The following is a 21,171-nucleotide window of genomic DNA, read 5'->3' as shown; positions in this document are numbered from 1 at the left end:
GCTGTGGCTTCTTTTATTGAGTCCATCCATCTCTTGTTGGGTCTTCCACTTTTCCTAGCATGACTGTCTTTTCCAGTGACTCTTGTCGTCTCATAATGTGATCAAAATACAATAGCCTCATTGGTTCTTGTGGGTTATCCGGGCTGTGTGACCGTGGTCTTGGTATTTTCTTTCCTGATGTTTCGCCAGCAGCTGTGGCAGGCATCTTCAGAGGAGTAACACTGAAGGACAGTGTCTCTTTCACTGTCCTTCAGTGTTACCCCTCTGAAGATGCCTGCCACAGCTGCTGGCGAAACGTCAGCTAAGAAAATACCAAGACCACGGTTACACAGCCCGGATAACCCACAAGAACCAATGAACTCTGACCGTGAAAGCCTTCGACAATACAATAGCCTCAGTTTAGTCATTTTAGCTTCTAGGGTCAGTTCAGGCTTGATTTGATCTATAACCCACTGATTTGTTTTTTTTTGGCAGTCCACGGAATCCGTAACACTCTCCTCCGACACCACAATTCAAAGGAAGCTATTTTCTTCCTATCAGCTTTCTTCACTGTCCAGCTTTTACACCCATACATAGTAATAGGGAATACGATGGCATGAATTAATCTTGTCTTGGTGGCCAGTGACACATCCCTACACTTCAAAATCTTTTCTAGCTCCTTCATGGCTGCCCTTTCCAGTAAGAGTGCTTGCTACTTATTTTACCTTCAGTGTATTCCAAGAGATGCTGGTAACTCCCTGCCCCATATCTACTTAGTTCCATTGGCACTGAATGTTGGGGCAGAAGTATGTGCATTAGTTGACTAGCCAGGTCCTGGCGAGATATTGTAGGGAAGGATTGTTAATGGTTTTCAATACATTTATGGTTAAAAGGTATAGATTATCAACAACCTACAGCATTGATCTAAAATCCAAGTTAACACTTGAGCCGGCAAATAGAGATAGACACTTGAGCAAACCATGTTGTTTGTGAGACAGCTGGATTGACCAAAAGTAAACAGGTGATCTGGAGGTTATGGTGACCCCATCTTGCTGTGCAAAGTGGATAATGACCACTGAGCCACATCCCCTCTGCAGGTGGGGTGGGTACTATCCTGCTTTCACCTGGAACAAACAGGCTGTGGGTGATTTTTGAAAAACCTGCAACTTCTATTTGACTGGAGGGAGGAGAATGAAATCTGTCTGCTGTGAGAAGATGAAAACCTCTCAAACCACTTCCCATCCCCTTTTAAAGAATTAGCCTCTTTCCAGCTTAGACCTAAACCAACCTCCTTTCTAAGAATGTCAAGCAGATTTCCCCAACCCCATGCAAATCCCCATCTCTGATGTCAGAGGCTACTTTTACCAATCAGAGCCGTATATAATACAGTCCCACCTCCATCAAGCACAGGGTAATGGCTCTGAACATCCATGACAAATAGATGGCCTGGTCCAAACTAGATTGTCCTTTATCCAAAAGGGGTCCAAGATCCCAAATATTCCAGGTGGCACTCTAAAGCCTTACCAAACGTTAGGATTTCTGTCACAAGAACACACTCTGTCTTGACTGGGGCTGCAGCTCAGTTGCAAGCCTGGCAACGCCTACCAATAGAGGCCCAGTGGTTGGGGAGGCCCACCCCAGTTTGAACACCCCCAGACCAGGGCTGGGGCAGCCAAGGAGGGCCTTGACTTCCCTGGCAGAAAATCCCACAGCCAGAGATTTGCTAGTAGACAAGTAGGCATGTCCATCATTGCCACAAAGGAGAAAACCGCAGCAGAATCTGCCGACTTGCATCCCCTCCCAGGTGTGAAGTCAGCATGCAGACTGACGAAGCTGACAGGTCATCTCCCAACCACTTTTTGAGAATCGGGTCCCATTTAAATGTGAAGCTGGTGGGACAGAAAAAGTTACCTGTGTAAAGTGGGCGTCCAGGAAGGAGATTCTGTCTTCTCCTGCTTGTCTTATTTGAGTGTCAATCCCACCACAATCCATGCTGCTGTCTGTACCTACCAGTCATTTGTTGCAAAGCAACCCACCTTTTATTCAACATGCCACAAAAGACCGCCCCGAAACACGACAAGAAGAATTATTATCTGTTGAATAAGTCCCCACTTTTACAGCTGCAGAAGTTAAAAGGTATTGTTATTTATCAAAACAAAGCAAACCTTGGGACAGGGTTTCTTGCCAAAGGCCAGGAATTCTTGAGCTTTTAGATGACTTGGCATTGATTTATTTGTGGAACTGACCAAGGTTACTGGCAGAGACGTCTGAAACTGCCCAGACACAAGAACACGTGTCCTTTCCTTTTGGGGCCAAGGGGGCCCTTTGAGTGGGAAGGCAAAGCCCAAGTGGAGAAAAGCAAAGCAAAAAGAGAGGGGTAGGAGTCCCGCCCCTCTATTAAAAGGCAGCTAACGGGCTCCCAAAAGCAAGACATCTGTCTACGTTGTGGCACCCCTCTCCCCCCTCCCCTGATTATTTTAGGTTTTGGGGAGATGTTTCCATTTCGAGCTTCACACCTTCCCATTAAAAGAGGCACAATATAGATCCCTGTGGGATCTCGTGTGTCTCTATTGGATGCTGGGGGAACATCTTCCCTTGCCCTTCCGTCAGATGCCCTCTGCCTGCCTGCCTGGTCTCGCCTGGGTCTCTTGCACGGCTCTCAAAGGTTTAGGGGGGGGGCAATCCTAGAGAGTCACGTTGGAAGGGGCGGGTGAAGCCATTTCCTCCCCCCCCCACCTCCTTTGTCTTCCCAGGACTGCTGCATGGATGGCTGCAGGGGATCTGGTGAGTGCAAAAAGGAAGGGCTTTGGAGGGGGAGAAGGGGGGACATGATGGGTCGGGGGCTGCAATGCAAGACCTAAACACCAGGGAAAGGAAGGGGAGAAGAAGCGGGGGGGGGGATAGAGGGGAAAACCTCCCCCCCTCGTTTTGCCCCCCCCCTTTGGCCCCAGGGAGCACCCCTTTATGCAGAACCACGAGTTCCCTGTCTGGGCTGGAGGGCAGGATCCGAACCCGGCGCCTTGGGAGCATCAGAACATCAGAAAAGGCCCTGCTGGATCAGACCCATAAGAACATGAGAAAGGCCCTGCTGGATCAGACCCAGGAGGCCCATCAAGTCCAGCAGTGTGTCCACACAGTGGCCAACCAGGTGCCACCAGGAAGCCCACATGCAAGACGAGTGCAGCAGCACCATCCTGCCTGTGCTCCACAGCACCTAAGAGAATAGGCATGCTCAAGTGGCCTGAGGTTCCGGGGGCGCTTTTAGGCAGGAGAGGCAGGAGAAGGAGGGGGCGAGGGGCTGCGAGACTTTTGACAGTTTGTTCTGGGCTTGAGGTTTCCGGAAGTATAGTTTGGTTCCTGCTTCCCCCCCCCCTCCCCAGTATTGTGGAGTATTCAGGCTCCTCCTGGAGTTTCCCTCCGATCTTTCCCAAACCTGCTTTGCTGTGGTGCTGGATTTCGCACCCAAGCCCCGTGGCTGCCTTTTCCCATTCCACTGCCCACCCCCACCCCAGATAGCATCCAGTTTCCTTTCCCCTGTCCTGGAAAGGTGAGGGGGAGATGTATTTTTTGGTGCTCTAACCCGCAATTGAATCTTGTGGTATCCACACAACCAGGCGTCTATTATCACAGAGGTCCCCACCCTTCTGGTGCCTGCGGGCAAATTTGGAATTCCGGCACGGCGTGGAGGCTGCCCCAGGGGGAAGAGCTGCAGTTTAACTTTGTTACGTTGAGTTTTGAGGTACCAGGATCGTGCCTTGGGGCCTCTTGGACCAATAAGCCACTACTGTTGCGTCTAAGTAATGCATTCAGACATACCTGCATCTCACAGGCAATCATGCTTGCAAGAGCTGGTAAATTAGCAGAAGCTGCTCCTCAGTAGCCCTTTCCCCCCACTTGGCTGCATGATCAACCCGCTCGGACTAAACACAGCCTGGTCAGAAAGATAACACACACACACATTCCAGAGGCTGGAAGACCTTCGTTTTCCTTGGTCACGATCTGATCTGCATAGAAGGGCTATTCATTCAGATGGTGCAAAGTAGAATACTGATGCGTAGACTCTTGACACCCACAATGGGCTGTTCTGAGAGAGCATCTCCTGATGCGTGGAATGTGAAATGTCTGTATAATGTTTACTGTAACCACGCCTCGGGGTGACACAGATCTCAGCAATTTCGGATGTGGACCTGGTGTCACCGGCTTGCCTTATTGATCAATAAATCTGCTGTTAGCTTATCCAACCTCCTCTTAATTGTCTGATTGGACTTAAGGTAATTAAGTGGACACATCACTACAAGGGTGAAACGGTATAAAACTTTGGTTCTTGTAGGTTATCCGGGCTGTGTGACCGTGGTCTTGGTATTTTCTTTCCTGACGTTTCGCCAGCAGCTGTGGCAGGCATCTTCAGAGGAGTAACACTGAAGGACAGTGTCTCTCAGTGTCAAGTGTATAGGAAGAGTAATATATAGTCAGAAGGGGGTTGGGTTTGAGCTGAATCATTGTCCTGCAAAAAGTAACAAAGGTAATGTGCTAATCGTTGTCCTGTAAGTATCCAGATAAGGTGCTAATGAGGGTGTGGTATGTTAATATGGAACCATTGTATCCTGAAGTGATCTGTTAATGTGTGAAATCCAAAGCTAATCTGCATGGCTATTGTGGACTGTAGCCTTTGTTAGTCTGAAGGTTTTCAGGACGGGAAGCCAAGCCTTATTCATTCTTAAACTCTCTTCTTTTCTGTTAAAGTTGTGCTGATGTTTATGAATTTCAATGGCTTCTCTGTGCAATCTGACAAAATAGTTGGTAGAATTGTCCAGTCTTTCAGTGTCTTGGAATAAGACCGTGTGTCCTGTTTGTGTCAGTCCATGTTCAGCCACTGCTGATTTCTCAGGTTGGCCAAGTCTGCAGTATCTTTCATGTTCTTTTATCCTTGTTTGTATGCTGCGTTTTGTAGTCCCGATGTAGACTTGTCCACAGCTGCAAGGTATACGATATACTCCTGCAGAGGTGAGGGGGTCTCTTTTGTCTTTTGCTGATCGTAGCATTTGTTGTATTTTCTTGGTGGGTATGCTACAAATGCTACGATCAGCAAAAGACAAAAGAGACCCCCTCACCTCTGCAGGAGGTGGCATCTCCCATCTTCAGCTCTGAGTCACAAAGCCCAGAATGAATTTGTAGAGTTGGGGAGAAAGCATTTCAAAGAGCGGAAGGGACCTCCCCCTCCCCAGAGAATGGCTGTCAGAGCAGAGAGAGGCTGGGGAAAAAATTTCATTTATCCTTCATTGATCAAATCCAGTTTCTTATATTGTGTCCCCAATCCAGCCTGGATAGATGTTCCCTACAGAATGGCACAGAAAATGGCACAGAAAATGTGTCTAGAAAAACGGGTTTCCCATCCTTTTCCTTCCTCTCCTCCCAGGCAGCACCGGAAAGACTCTCTTGGTGGCTTTCTCTGCCATCTCCTCTGTGTGGTGAAGGAAGAAGAGCAGCCATGCAGCCGGCTCAGGTAAGGGAGTGTCCCTGGGGAGACGTGCAGCGGAGGGCAGGGAGGCTTCCTTCTCTGTGGGGAAGCTTAGAGGAAGGGGCTCCTGGCCCTTGGCTCTGGCGCAGCAAGAAGTTCAGTCTGCCCACTGAGGAGGCAGGAAAGTGGCCACCGGCCTGTCCAAAATGGCACCTGCTGAGAATCCTACAAAAGAATCATAGAGCTCGAAGGGATCCCAGGGGTCATCCAGTCCAACCCCCTGCACAATGCAGGAAATTTACAATTCCCACCACACACACCCCTCAGTGACTCCTGTTCTATGCCCAGAAGATGACAAAAAACCCTCCAGGATCCCTGGCCAATCTGGACTGGAGGAAAGTGCCTTCCTGACCTCAAAGTGGTGATGGACATGATCCTGGGCATGTAAGGAAGGGCCACCATGAGAGCTGAGCACTGGCTCCTCTCTCCCTCCCCTCGCTCTGACCATGTGCCTAAGTTCTCAGAACCGGCCTTGGTGTCAGATGGCCACCTAAACTCTGCTTTAAAATGGCCAAAGAAAGAGAGTCCACCACCTCCCGAGGAAGCCCAAGCAGGGACTGTGAAAGAATACTGGCCCAAGAATATCCCACAGAAAACCATTGGGTCCTCCCTTCCCTATATGGACATCTCTGGCCACAAGAAGCACCCAAGGAAGACCCGCTTTCTAGTCATGTAAAGAAATGCCTCCCTCTTTTTCTTCTTGCAGGACGTGGTGTCCTTTGAGGAGGTGGCTGTGTACTTCACCCAGGGGGAGTGGGCCCTGCTGTGCCCCGCCCAGAGAGCTCTGTACAAGGAAGTCATGCTGGAGAATTTCGGGAACGTGGCCTTTCTGGGTGAGGATCCTTTTCTCCTGGGCTATTTCTCTCCTTGTTGCTGTGGGGAGTGACTGTGAGGAAGGTGCTCATGAGCCCTATGGCTGATTGTCATGAGGTCCTGAGTGAGGAAGGATGTGGTCAGGCTGCCCAGGGCCCAATGGCTGATCTCTGTCACTTTCCATGACCATTCCTTTGTTGTGGGAGGGGTCATGGGCTCTTCTTGCAGAGAGAGAGAGCCTGCCTGGAAGTGCTGTGCTTGGACCAACGTGAGAGGGCATCGGAAGAGTTGCCAAGGGGTGCCTGGTCTGGAGAAGGTGGGGCAGTTTAAGCCGGGGCTATCACGACTGGCTGCCCTCTCCTGAGCAATTAACTCATAAAAGAAGGTAAAGGTCCCCTGTGCAAGCACCGGGTCATTCCTGACCCATGGGGTGACGTCACATCCCAACATTTACTAGGCAGATTTTGTTTTATGTGCACCAAGAATACTTACAATTGTGTTCTTTTTCCTGATAGAAAGACCTCTGATTGCCAAACCTGACCTGATATCCTGGCTGGAAGAGGAGGAAGACCTGGTTCTCCTGACCTTTGATGAAGAGGATGGACTGGCAGGTAGTTGCTTAGATATCTGTCTTGGGCCTGCACTTCCTTCCAAGGGCTGGTGTATGTCTGTGGGCTGAATCAGGTTATCATCATATGATGACATTCATTTGCTGATTTTATAGGCCAATTAAAAAAGCCCCAATAGGATATTGGGAGGGGGTGGCCACTGCTGGGATTGTGGGGCAGGAAGAAGGTGGGGAAACCTGCCATGCGAAAACCTTGTTGTCCCTGGATTGTCCCTGCACGACAGCAGCAATGGGAGAATCCCACAAGCCCTTCGTCTTGTGGAGAAGTCCTGAAATGGTGCACCTGTACCCCCCTCCTCTCCTTCTCCCTCGTTCTGCTCAGTCTCCTCATTTGGGGGCTGTTTCCCCACTTCTTTGCTGGGCATGCGTGAAGGGGAGTTTTTCTCCTGCTGTTTCTGTATCTGGATTCAAGGCGGCTACACTTGAGACTGTGGGTGTAGGAACATGTTTTCCCACTGAAAATCTCGCAGCAACGGAAAAGCATAATGGCCGGCACAAGCAAAGCAGGCAGGGAATGTATCCTGGGAGGGCTAGAAAACAGCAAGTGTTCAAAATTTCTGGCCAGGTATGAGCCTTGAGCTTCATTATTAGTTATAGTTCAGCAATCTCTCTTTTTAGTCTCCACATCTACTGCCCCCCTGCATAACACACCTAATTCAATCACGCCTGCTAATGTCATTTACTTGCTTTTGACATTGACATGCTGTTGCCATTGAGTGTCTGAATTCACTCTTCTTTACTTAAAGATAGATGGACTCACATTCTAGCTATATCAGAAGAAGTGAGCCGTGGCTCACGAAAGCTCATGCCCTGCCAGAAATTTTGTTAGTCTTTAAGGTGCTACTGGATTTATTAAATCCAGTTTCTTACATTCTGCCCCGAATCCAGCCTGGATAGAGGTTCCCTCCAGGGGCTGGCACAGAAAACGTTTCTAGAAAAACAGGTTTCCCATCCTTTTTCTTCCTCTCCCTCCCAGGCAGCAGCGGAAAGACTCTCTGGATGCTTTCTCCACCATCTCCTCGGTGTGTTGACGGGAGAAGAGCTGCCATGCAGCCAGCTCAGGTAAGGGGGTGTCCCTGGGGAGACCTACAGTGGAGGGCAGGGAGGCTTCCTTCTCTGTGGGGAGGCTCAGAGGAGGGGCCTCTGGCACAGCAAGAAGTCGAGTCTGCCCACTGAGGAGGCAAGGATGTGTTCACCGGCCTGTCCAGAATGGCCTCCGCAGAGACGCCTAAGCAGGGACTGTGAAAGAATACTGGCCCAAGAATATCCCACAGAAAACCATTTGGTCCTCCCTTCCCCATATGGACATCTCTGGCCACGAGAAGCACCCAAGGAAGACTGGGAGAGGAGAACCAAATGTCCTCAGGGGGGTTTCTCTCCCTTTCTTTGTACTGCTCTTCCTATATCAATTGACTCTATGTCCCCCCCCCCGACCAGTTTTTTAGTCATATAAAGCAATGCTTCCCTCTTTTTCTTCCAGGGTGTGGTGTCCTTTGAGGATTTGGCTGTGTACTTCACCCAGGCGGAGTGGGCTTTGCTGCATCCCGCCCAAAGAGCTCTCTACAAGGAAGTCATACTAGAGAATTTTGGGAACGTGGCCTCTCTGGGTGAGGATCTTTTTCTCTTGGGTGGTCTCCTTGTTGCTGTGGGGAGCAGGGGCGTAGACTTTCAAATTTCCGGGGCTGGGGGCTGGGTCTGGGCCAGAGGCATTGCTGTGACATCACAGGGAGGGGCCTCCGTTGCCACTATATGGAGGCAGGGCTATGGGGGATTTAGGGAGGGGCTTCCCAGAAATGTAGGGGGGCTTCAACAAATGATCTTTAGACAGCTGAAATACAACTTTAACATTTAATTAACAATACAAACTGTTTATTTACATTTTTAAAATTACAGTAAAATCAAATATTCTATTCCCCTATTACCCCTTCTGCTGCTCCCATATGCATCCTCTCCTGCCAGATCCCACCTATCCTTCCCAATTTCCCTTCCCCATCCCAATAGTTGGCATGCATTGGTATGATTAGTGCAGAAGCAAGAAGAAGCTCTGCTTGATGGAACTGTAGATTAATTTTTTGAACAGCTGGGTTTAATATGTCCAAATGACCAAACACGAGCAGCAGTAACTATAGCATGAAGTATGTAGCAAATCTCAACAAGCTTTGTGCAAAGCCATCGGCTTTTGCACCAGGATCTCCTCTCTCCATGCTGGCCATAATTAGACAAGGAATTGAGAATAAAACTGCTGCTATCATACTGCCCTTGTACAATTCTATGGTGAGACCACACTTGGAATACTGTGTACAGTTCTGGTCAACCACACCTAAAAAAGGATATTACAGAGCTTGAGAAGGTGCGGAAAAGAGCAACCAAAACGGTCGGGGTGTAGTAGAATTATAATGTGGTTGTCTCCAAGCCGAACATGAGTTTAAGAATGGAATCAGAGAAATCTGAGTTCTAGGCATAACAGCTTTAATAAAGAAGCAATGCATATCCAGGAAAGACATTACCGTTAACATTCAAAGCACACCTATAGGTGGGAAGAAGAGGGACAGACCCCAAGTAGATCTGAAACCAATTCCCTCCTCCATGGCAGGGGCTCAGCCTTTTTATAAGAATGGATAAACAGCATTCCATTTACTATGTAACTCTTTACTCTCTCCCAAAGTTATGATTAAGAGTGTTTAGAACTAGAATGTCAGGCTGACCCTCCAGCACAGGGGTGGGTAACCTTTTTTCTGCCAAGGGCCATTTGGATATTTATAACATCATTCACGGGCCGCGCATTCTGGCCCTGCCCCCTTTAACCCCTCCATTGTCGCCACGTCCGCCCGCAGCACTCTTGTAGTACAGAGGGAATAGGTTTCTCCACGGCCTGGGTGGGCAAGGGTTAACACAGTTTCTGGGGCTGTCCTAGCAGCTCCATAGCTAACGACTCTCCTGCAAGGGGAAAAAAGGTTCCTTTTCTCAGCAAAACAAACTCACATCCGCCTTGAATAGAGGCTATTCCTGTCTGTGGGAGAGGGCGGATTGCCAGTCTTAGATCCTTCTGAGCTAGAGATCAGCCAGGACCCACGAAGGCCCAGACCAAATGATTTCGTAGCCTTATACGGCCCCCGGGCCTGACGTTCCCCACCCCTGCTCTAGCAGGCCTTTAGCTCTGCCCAGTGCTGCCAAGCACATTTCCCATAAATGTGCTCAGAATCGTTCCAACAAGGATATCCTTATATGGGTTGTTACAGACTAGAGTCTTAGAGACGCTCATGGATATACTTTGGTTCACGCGAAGCATTCTGGGAACAAACATAGATACTGGAATATGGGGATAGATTAGACCTTAATATTAGACTTCTTCATCAAGGGGACTAGAGCAAATGCCCTATGAGGAGCGGTTAAAACACTGTGAACAGACTGCTGGACTTGATGGGCCTTGGTCTGATCCAGCAGGGCTTTTCTTATGTTCTTTTTCACACTTAGGGCTGTTTAGCTTGGAAAGAAGGCAGTTAAGGGGATAGAGGCCTGGCTTTTGCTTCACCTTAGAAGCTGTCTTCTCTGAAGAGGGAAGTGGCACAATCCAGCTTTGCTTGTAGGTTGTTAATAATACATTGGACTGGTTTGAGTTGTGAGGTGTATGTGACCACCAGAGGCAAGAACATAAGAAACATAAGAAAGGCCATGCTGGATCAGACCAAGGTCCATCAAGTCCAGCAGTCTGTTCACACAGTGGCCAACCAGGTGTCTCTAGGAAGCCCAGAAACAAGACGACCATGTCCACTCCCCTCTTAAAGCCTTCCAAGTTGACAGCCACCACCACATCCTGGGGCAGGGAATTCCACAATTTAACTATGCGTTGTGTGAAGAAATACTTCCTTTTATCTGGTTTGAATCTCTCACCCTCCAGCTTCAGTAAATGACCCAGCGTTCTAGTATTATGTCTACTCTCTCCAACCATGCATAATTTTATAGACCTCTTTATAGACCATGCATAATTTTATAGTCTCCCCTTAACCGCCTTTTTTCCAAGCTAAAGAAACCTAAACATTTTAACCTCTCCTCATTCAGCAGTTGCGCTAGCCCCATGATCATTTTGGTTGCTTTTTTCTGCCCCTTCTCAAGCTCTGTAATATCCTTTTTTAGGTGTGGTGACCAGAACTGTACACGGTATTCCAAGTGTGGTCTCACCATAGATTTGTACAAGGGCAGTATGATAGCAGCAGTTTTATTCAATATTCCTTGCCTAATTATGGCCAGCATGGAATTTGCCTTTTTCACAGTAGCCGCACACTGGGTTGACATCTTCATCAAGCTAAATCCACTACCACCCCAGATCCCTTTCTTGGTCAGTTGCTGCCAGCACAGATCCCATCATTGTATATGTGAAGTCGGAATTTTTTGCTCCAATATGCCCCATGTTACACTTGCTCACATAGAATCTCATTTGCCATTTTAATGCCCATTCCTCCATTTTGTAGAGATTCTTTTCTCTTCACAGTCTGATTTTGTTTTAACCACCCTAAATAATTTGGTGTCATCTGCAAACTTGGCCACTTCACTGCTCACCCCTAACTCCAGGTCATTGATGAACAGGTTGAAAAAATGTTAGATTGTTTTCTTTGGGTTTGTCTTGTAGCAAGCTGTATGCAAAACACAAATGCCCGTGCATTGAATAATTCTTAATAAACACACAAATACATACTAGCAAACAGGAACAACGCCCCAAAGAATCACGGAAATTGTAACATGATACAACAGGAAGGTAGGACAGGACTGTGCTTCAGCTGCCACAGTAACTGAGCCCCTCATGTGGGCACTGGTTGCCTGGGGGGGGGCTCAGCCAAGCCCCTCAGCCCCCCCCCCAGTTTACGTCTATGGTGGGGAGTGACTGTGAGGAAGGCGCTGATGGACTCCATGGTTGACTGTCATGAGGTCCTGAATGAGGAAGGAAGTGGTCAGGCTCTCTGCCCGGGGCCCAATGGCTAATCTCTGCCACTTTCTGTGACCATTCCTCTGATGTGGGAGGGGTCCTGGGCTCTTCTTGCCGAGAGCGAGAGAGCCCCAGCCAGGAAGTGTGTGCTTGGATCAACATGAGACGGCATAGAATCATAGAATCACATGGTTGGAAGGGATCACCAGGGTCATCTAGTCCAACCCCCTGCACAATGCAGGAAATTCACAACTACCTCCACCCCACACTTCTAGTGACTTAGTGCTCAGAAGATGGACAAGGTGTCCTCCCTCTCATGATCTGCCTACGGTCATAGAATCAGCATTGCTGACAGATGGCCATCTAGCCTCTTCTTTAAAACCTCCAGGGAAGGAGAGCTTACCACCTCCCGAGGAAGCCTGTTCCACTGAGGAACCTCTCTAACTGTTAGAAAATTCTTCCTGATGTCTAGACAGAAACTCTTTTGATTTAATTTCAACCCATTGGTTCTGGTCCGACCTTCTGGAGCAACAGAAAACAATTCGGCGCCATCCTCTATAAGACAGCCCTTCAGGTACTTGAAGATGGTTATATCACCATCGGAAGAGGTGCCAAGGTCTCTGTAGAAGGTGGGGGGCGGCCTACACGGGGGCTTCCCTCACAGTCTGGGCTTGGCCTCACCGGGACTGAGATATGGCAGTAGAGATAACTCTGCCGCCTTCTCTGCCACTTGACTTAGTGATCAGCTGGCATTTCCATCTGACCTGGGAAAAGTATAGGGACAGTTTCGAGCTGGCTTTGAACTTTTGCATTTATGGGCATGCTGAGGGACCCTCATTTTGTTTGTTTTCCCTAATAAACAGGAGCTCAGATGGCCAAACCTGACCTCATATCCTGGCTGGAAGAGGAGGAAGACCTGTTTCTCCTGAATGGTGAAAAAGAGGAGGGATTTGCAGGTAGCCACATAGATGTCAGTCTTAGGCCTGCACTTCTTTCCAAGGGCTGGTGGTTCTCTGTGGCCTTGTTTATCCTCACAGTTTCAGTTTCTTCAGTGATTCTGAAGGTTCTGGCAGATATAGTGTGCCAATGTAGAATCCAGCCTCTTGCAGAGGAAATCCTGGTTTTCCCTACATATCTGAAACCTCAGTCAGGATTTGACTCTTCTGATTAACAGCAAATTGTGTGCTGTCTAGATTAGCCACTCTGGAAGCTTATTTTGTACCCCAGGAAATGTGCAGGAGTAGTCTTAGCCCGGAGGGTGGGGAGGAATGGGAGCAGGGCAGTCGTGGATCCAGTTTGAGGGGCAGCCAGGCTGGGCTAGAGCTGAGGGGGATATGCCCCAGATTCTGGGTGAACAGCTGCTTTTTGTGGGAGGCAGGAGCACTTCTCCCTTCAGCCAGAATTGATGACTGACAGCTGCCACTCTTTGTGGGACTCCAGGTGAATGGAGAGAGAAATCATTTCCCAGGTTCAGTTGTGTTTTTGAATGTAATTTCAATGCTTTGTTTTTAGTTATTTTTCTGGATTTTTTCCTGCGCCTCCTGGACTTACGTTTCTAGACCACAATGAGGAATTGGGGTTTACTCTCTGGCCCTAACTGGCTAGAATTATATTTGCAGTCTGTCAGCTGGTAGAAGGATCAGCCGATGCTGGGCCAGTCCGTCCACTAGGTGGCCCTAGGCAATCTGTTGAGGTGCCGGTGGTGGAGGGGTGACAATTAACTTCATCTCCTCCCACCCTCTGCTCAGCCATCTTCCTGCTTGGCTGCCCGCCAGGACATTTGGACATAGACAAAATCAAAAGGTAAAAACACATCCCTCTTTCCCGAAAGGTGGGGGGCTGTGGCTCAGTGATAGAGCCTCTGCTTGGCATGCAGAAGGTCCCAGGTTCAATCCCCAGCATCTCCGGTTAAAGGGACTAGGCAAGTAGGTGATGTGAAAGACCTCTAGCTGAGACCCTGGAGAGCCTCTGCCGGTCTGAGTAAATACTGACTTTGACGGATTCAGTATAAGGCAGCTTCATGTGTTCATGTGAGATCTAAAACATACCTCTGTGATGAGCTTTTGTGAGCCATAGCTCGCTTTTCTTCAGTGGCTCATGAAAGCTCATACCCTGCCAAAAAACTTTTTGTTAGTCTTTAAGGTGCTACTGGACTATTGCCACAGACAGACTAACAGTACTACCCTTTGTGATTTATCATTATGATGATGTTAAAGTAAAATAAATCAATAGTTTCCAACTTATTGTTCACATCAGACTACCACTTTCTCTGGCTGGCTGGCTGGCCACCTCTCTTCAGACACTCTGCCATATGCGTTAAAGCAGAGTTAATGATTTTTCCCCTCTTGTAGATCGTTTTTTCTTTCTTTTTGGAACAGTTCCCCCTCCCCCCCAAAAAAATAGTAAGATTAAGAGCATTGTTATTATTCCAAGCTCAAGGTCGCAATTATTCAAAGTTTTAGATTTTAAGGCAGGTTCCACAAGAATATAGAACAGATAAGAAATAAGACCTAGGCTGACTTTCACCACAATGTTTGTTTGTGAGCAGAACTCCTAAATGGCTCTAGATGCCGTCTGATCTTCAAAACGGGTGAAAGACCTGCTCACGAAAGCCAATTGTAGACCACTAATCAGTGAGCCTTCTGTTTCAGAAGGGCCTAGGGCTAATCTGATAGCCCTCTCTGGCAATTAATGCCTCCGAACAAGAGCTGCAAGAAGGCACAGTTTGGTAAGCAACTTCACTCGGTCACAATGACAGCTCCTCCTTACAACTGCATCACTATGAGGCTGGAGGTGTCTATTGTATATTGTCTCTCTTTGTTCCTCTTGCTGTGTTCATTACTGATTGGCTGTTCTGTCGACTTACCTCACTTGAAATTTAGAGTGCAAACACAACCACAGTTCCAGAAAATTCTGATACAGATACTTAGGAAAAATGTCCTGTCCTCACAGCAGGTTTCTCTTTTTTTCAATAGGTGGCGTGTGGAAGTCAGCAAAGGAAACATCTGAGCATACAGTTGTGGAGACAGAAGATACCTATTCAGAGGTGAAAGAGAAAGATGAATATTGTGATCTACTGAGGAAAGAGGGGCGGAAACACAAACCATATAAATGTCTGGAATGTGGAAAAAGTTTCAGTCGGAGTTCGCAACTTACTATCCATCAAAGAATTCACACAGGTGAGAAACCATATAGATGCCAGGAGTGTGGAACATGCTTCAGTCGGCGAGACCGTCTAACTGCCCATCAAAGAATTCACACAGGGAAGAAACCATATAAATGCCTGGAGTGTGGAAGCAGTTTCAACAACAGTAGACTCCTTACTGTACATCAAAGAATTCACACAGAGGAGAAACCATATAAATGCTTGGAGTGCGGAAGAAGTTTCAATTGGAGAGGACACCTTACTTCCCATCAAAGAATTCACACAGGCAATAAACCATATAAATACCAGGAGTGTGGAAAAAGCTTCAGTGACAGTAAAAGCTTGTCTTTGCATCAACAGATTCACACAGGGGAGAAACCATATAAATGCCTGGAGTGTGGAAAAAGCTTCAGTGACAGTGGAAACCTTAAGTCTCATAAAAGAATTCACACAGGGGAGAAACCATACAAATGTCTGGAGTGTGGGAAAAGTTTCAATCACACTGGACACCTTACTATCCATCAAAGAATTCACACAGGGGAGAAACCATATAAATGCCAGGAGTGTGGAACATGCTTCAGTCGGCGAGACAGTCTAACTGCCCATCAAAGAAATCACACAGGGAAGAAACCACATAAATGCCTGGAGTGTGGAAGCAGCTTCAATAACAGTGGACACCTTACTGTCCATCAAAGAATTCACAAAGGGGACAAGCCATGTAAATGCTTGGAGTGTGGGAAAAGCTTCAGTGACAGTGGAAGCCTTACTTGTCATAAAAGAATTCACACAGGGGAGAAACCATATAAATGCTTGGAGTGTGGAAAAAGCTTCCGTCAGAGTTCGCACCTTATTGTCCATCAAAGAATTCACACAGGGGAGAAACCATATAAATGCTTGGAGTGCGGAAGAAGTTTCAATCGGAGAGGACACCTTACTTCCCATCAAAGAATTCACACAGGCAATAAACCATATAAATGCCTGGAGTGTGGAAAAAGCTTCAGTGACAGTAAAAGCTTGTCTTTGCATCAACAAAATCACACAGGGGAGAAACCATATAAATGCCTGGAGTGTGGAAAAAGCTTCAGTGACAGTAAAAGCTTGTCTTTGCATCAACTAAATCACACAGGGGAGAAACCATATAAATGCCTGGAGTGTGGAAAAAGCTTCCGTCAGAGTTCACACCTTACTGTCCATCAAAGAATTCACACAGGGGAGAAACCATACAAATGCCTAGAGTGTGGAAAAAGCTTCAGTGATAGTGGAAACTTTACTGTCCATCAAAGAATTCACACAGGGGGAAAACCATATAAATGCCTGGAATGTGGGAAAAGTTTCAGTTTCAGGAAAAGTTTGTCTTCACATCAAAGAATTCACACAGGGGAGTGACTGGAGTGTGGGAAAAGTTTCAATCACAGTGGACACGTTACTGTCCATCAAAGAATTCACACAGGGGTGAAACCATTTAAATGCTTGAGTGGAGAAAGCTTCAGTGAGAGAGACTGTCGAATTTCCCTTCAATGCATTCACACGAGAGAAACCTTAAAAATGCCTGGAGTATGGGAAAGGTTTCAGTCCTAGTAAAACCTTGTCTTCTCATTAATGAATTCACATAGTGGAGAAACCATTTGTGATCGTGCCTTCAGTATTTCATTTTTAAGAAACTCCCATCCCTCTTGTACTCCCTTCCCCTTAAGTATTTCTGATCATGGGATTCTACCCAGCATAAGTTTAGGTTTGTTAAAATTTGCTCTCCTTAAGTCCAACTGATATGTCTGACTACGTACAGTTTTTCCTTTCCCCAAGATTGTAAATTCTAAAATTACATGGTCACTATTACCCAGGGTGCCCACTACCTTAAGCGCATCATCCAGTTCTTCCCTACTGGTGAGAATCAAGTCCAAGATAGCAGACCCCATGTTTCCCTTTCCACTTTCTGGAAAATGAAGTTGTTTCAGTAATGCCTATCAGGTCAAAATCCCCTTCCTGTATTAGGACTTTGAGTTCCTCCTGCTTGTTTCCCATTCTCTGTGCATTAGTGTAGAGTCATCGGAATTCATGGTTTATGTGCCCCAAAGCTTTTGTTTCTGTACTTACCCGTGAATTAATGTTTCCTCGCATACATGCCACTTCCTGCAAATCTTCATTGTTTTCATATCCAGTTATTGTTATCATGCTAGGCTTTACTTTTTTTTTGTCTTGCTCCCCCATAGGATTTAGTTTAAAGCCCTCCTCATCAGGTTTGCAAGGCTCTTCCATCTCGAAAGCATAAGCCAGTCAGTACACTTTAGACCTTACTCCTTTCAGTAGGGAATCCCCAATTACCAGAACATACCTCCTCCTAAATTGGGGAGGACTTTAACACCTTCCCCCATAGTCCACTGGGGAAGGGTGCCATGTATCAAGGGGAATATATGGGTCTGAGCCAATAGGGGCACGCAGGGATGGTAGCTCAAAGACCATGCCTGGCAACGGCCTGAGTGGCAGCAAAACCCAAAGCAGAGCCTCAGCATGAATCCCTGCTCACCAGGCCCTTACCACCTGGCCAATCAAACACATGCAAAGGAGGGATGGCATCAGATCTTAGGCAGCCCTGGCATGACCCCCCAGCAGATGGGGCCTGGCAGGGACCTTGCAAAGACAGCAATGTCCCATGGCTCAGTGCTCCCCACCCCCTTGTGAGTCTTCTGTGCAACAGTGGTGGAGGGAGCCAAAAGGCTGAAAGAGGTCCCCTTCTCCCTAATTGATTGCCATTTTTCAAGGGGCAATTTGTGACAGCTTAAACTGTTTTATCACACTGCTTGCACACTTTGCCAGTTTACCCCATCACATATCCTACAGCAGAGGTCGGCAAACCGCGGTTCGCGAGCTGCATGCGGCACTTTGGCCCCTTGAGTGCGGCTCTGCCACTTGGTTTGGAGCCCCTGCTCTCGCTCTCACTCGCGCCGGCAGCCGGACTGCACTTGCTCTCTTTACGCCGGAGCCGGCGCGCCTGAGAGAGAGAGAGAGAGTAATCGAATCCTCCCCAGCGTTTTCCCTCTCTCCTCCTCTTATCCTCCCAGGCCATGAGGTCCCGCCCCGCCCCAATTCCCTTCCCGGAAGTTCCCCCCAAGTCTTTGGGAGGCAAAAGCCTCCGCCTTTGGCTCGGCCCAGGTTGACGAGCGTAGAGCACGGCAGTTCCGGCTCCAGGCCCGCCTGCCGATCAGCTGTTGGGCGGGCCGGTTTCCTTCTGCCCGCGCACTCACTGTGGCGCCCGCCAGGCCCTGCTCCGTTCCCGTCGCTGCGGCAGGGCCGTCGTGCCTTCGGGGGAACAGCGGGTCCCGGACATGCCAGCTGCCCCCCCCAGGAGGCCGCTGGCCTGGGGCGTCTTCGCCTTGCCCTGGCCCGCCTTGGGCTTGCAGCCAGCCCCCTCCGAACGCTCCCGGTGTGCCTCCGCCACCAGGGAGAGGCCAGTGCCGGGCTCCTTTACGCCGAGCCCTCCTATCTCCCGGCCAAGTTCCAGCCACGCCGGCCGGCCGCGGCCGCTGCGCCTCCCGCCCGGACTCGTCGCTCCGGCCCCCCCTCGGAGTTCTCCGGGGGATTCCGGTAAGTGGGGTTCTGCTTCAGCGGAGGGGGCGGGGTTTAGTCCCGAGGTTCAACACCGGGCCTCGGCCTCAGGACACATTCCCAATGAAAATTCACACAAAGCCAGCCATTCCAGGTCAAATCCCTTCAAGACTTGAAACAATATGCCAATATATACATGACCAGAACTCTTCCCTTACTAAAACATTATCTACTTGATGTGGGTGGGGGGGAGAGAGAAGGGAACCAGAATTCCATCCAAAGAACACAGCCACAAAACAGTTTTGATTCTCCCAAAGCAGATGAGGGGTTAAAGCAGAAAAGTAAAATAGTGCTAACAGCAGCAATTTGTTAAACTGTGATTTGTTAAAAAATGATTTAATTTTATGGATCCCTTATTTACAATTTAATTTTTATCAATAAATAAGATCATTATTAAGTATGATATCAAGTTTTATTCAGTGTACCTATAGTTTAATTAAGACTTAAAACTTTAATTAAAGTTTATTAAGTTAATAAACAGTGTACCTACCTATATAGTTTAAGTTTAAGAAATTTGGCTCTCAAAAGAAATCTCAATCGTACTGTTGATATTTGGCTCTTTTGACTAATGAGTTTGCCTACCCCTGTGAGCATACACTACCTTCCAGCCTCAGCTGCAGTCTCCCTGCTGCTGCTAGTGTTTTGCACAGACACTCCTTATTCACCTCTCTTTTTTTTCTTCCCCATTCTCCTCTTGACATACTGATCTCCATCTGTAACATATATACGCAGTCTGGCTATGAGATTCTCCTCTGTTACCTTTTCAGATTTCTTTGTGTTCACAGACTTCTCTCCTTTTCCAAGCTTCAGTCTCCATCAACTTTGAATGCTTAGTCAGGAAAGGAGCCACAAGAGACATTTTCCGGTCTTTATTATGCACCCTCCTTTATTTTCATCTGTTCCTTCCCTATAATGCTCACCCTCTTTTCAAATCCTAAAGTCATCCCATTTACTTTCCCCTTACTCAGACCTCATCTGCTTCCTGATCTCTTGTTATCGCACACACCAATCGTCTTCCCACACTGTTCTCTTCCAGGATTTGCACATCTTCTGGAAAGCTCATTTTCTTTGGAAGCTGTTCTGTTTGCAAAACCTGTTCTGTTTTGGTCCTGTTTGACCAAAAATAAGGCAGCAAAAAGGGGGGGTCTCCCCTTTCAGTAAATATATTTCTACTCATAGGAGGTCTTGAGCGCACAAACACTTAAAACATTTGGAAATGGGACATATTGGAGCTCCTTCTGTTTGTACTAAGTGGCCAGTCAGTTTCTCAGTTTAGTTTTAATCTTTAGGTTTATAGCCCATTCCTTTTTTAATATGTTTATTTCTCTAGCTTCTCTTTTCTTATTTCCTAAGACTCTGCTTTACTGTTCTGTTGTAATGGGGCTTATCGCTCCTCACATAATGGTAACATGTCCTATCTCTGGTAATGGGCTTCTGTAGTAATGGTCTGGTCGCTCAAACAATGGTAATAGTAACAAAAACCTAATGAGCTCCTGTTTCCCAGACCTCCAGGCCTACATTTCCAGATCTGGGGGTCAGTAGCCCCATTTCCCTGGAACGGATGTTACATATTTGTGATTTTAATCATATTTATGCATATTGATTTACCTATGTGTTGCTATGTACTTTCATAACCTCTGTAAAGTTGAGTCACTCGTCAGGATAAAGTTGAGTCACTGGTCAGGAAAAGTACCAAAAGTTCAGGACCGCCTCTCAACCTGACAGTTCATTAGTAAAGCTGAAGAAATAGCCGATTTATTGCTCTTTAATTGCAAATAAGTTCTATTTTTAGCATTATAACTTTGTTTTGAATATTGAATGACACTTAGCCAGACCTATTATAGCCCACAAATCACTCATTGGTATAATCAGTTATTTTGTTTAGAAGACAAACATATGTTTAAGATAGAAATGTTTATTTCCATTCCGGACTGTCACCTTCTGTATAAGAAGCATCCTGTGAACTTCTCATCTGGCTTTCTGCTGGTGGTTTATGTTCTTTATCCTGAGTGAGCTTATGATGTGTGGCGGGCGTCCTGTTTTACCCAGCATCTTCCAGTCAGGTGAAAACCTGGTTTGCCTTAATTTTAGAGAACAGTCATGCTTATGCATTAGCTAAGTTTGATAAATGTTAGGGGACCTGATTTTTATTGCACGCATTTCTTTCTGTAGTTGTAGGATTAATTTGCCCCGTTTATATTAATCAAATTCTTGCCTAAGAAAAGAAGACTTCTGCTTTATTAAAAATAAAATCATTCAACACCAAGGAGATCTGTTAGTTATTTGGTAAAAGATGAGCTCTAATATTTCACACTGCTGAAAGAAAGAAATCTCTGCCACAGAGTTTGTCTTAAACAGAACTAAGAGGTGATTTTGCAGCTGAGTTCAGCTAAGGAGGCTTTAACTATCCAAAAGCTGAGTTTGCTTCCAATCCCAAGATTGGGTACAAATTTCAAAATCCATCAAAAGGACTTCAGCGCTGGATAGGGAAATGAACATTTTTTGGGGAAACACCAAACCCCTTACAGGGTTTTTGTCTCCAACTGCTTCCATTGTCACCTGTC

General features: G+C 47.2%; 1 protein-coding gene across 1 annotated transcript; it reads left to right on the top strand.

Moving 5' to 3' along the window:
- Positions 1-5,467: 5,467 nt before the first annotated feature.
- LOC130493425 (zinc finger protein 345-like) lies at positions 5,468-18,590 on the top strand. The gene is made up of 6 exons (XM_056867160.1): positions 5,468-5,482; positions 6,204-6,330; positions 12,723-12,815; positions 14,835-16,381; positions 16,846-16,888; positions 18,064-18,590. The coding sequence occupies exons 1-6, from the start codon at positions 5,468-5,470 to the stop codon at positions 18,588-18,590; spliced, it is 2,352 nt and encodes a 783-aa protein (XP_056723138.1).
- The last annotated feature ends 2,581 nt before the right edge of the window (positions 18,591-21,171 follow it).

The sequence above is a fragment of the Euleptes europaea genome, chromosome 1, assembly GCF_029931775.1.
Source record: "Euleptes europaea isolate rEulEur1 chromosome 1, rEulEur1.hap1, whole genome shotgun sequence".
Lineage (NCBI taxonomy): Eukaryota > Metazoa > Chordata > Lepidosauria > Squamata > Sphaerodactylidae > Euleptes > Euleptes europaea.
This window is presented reverse-complemented; position numbering and strand designations above follow the sequence as displayed.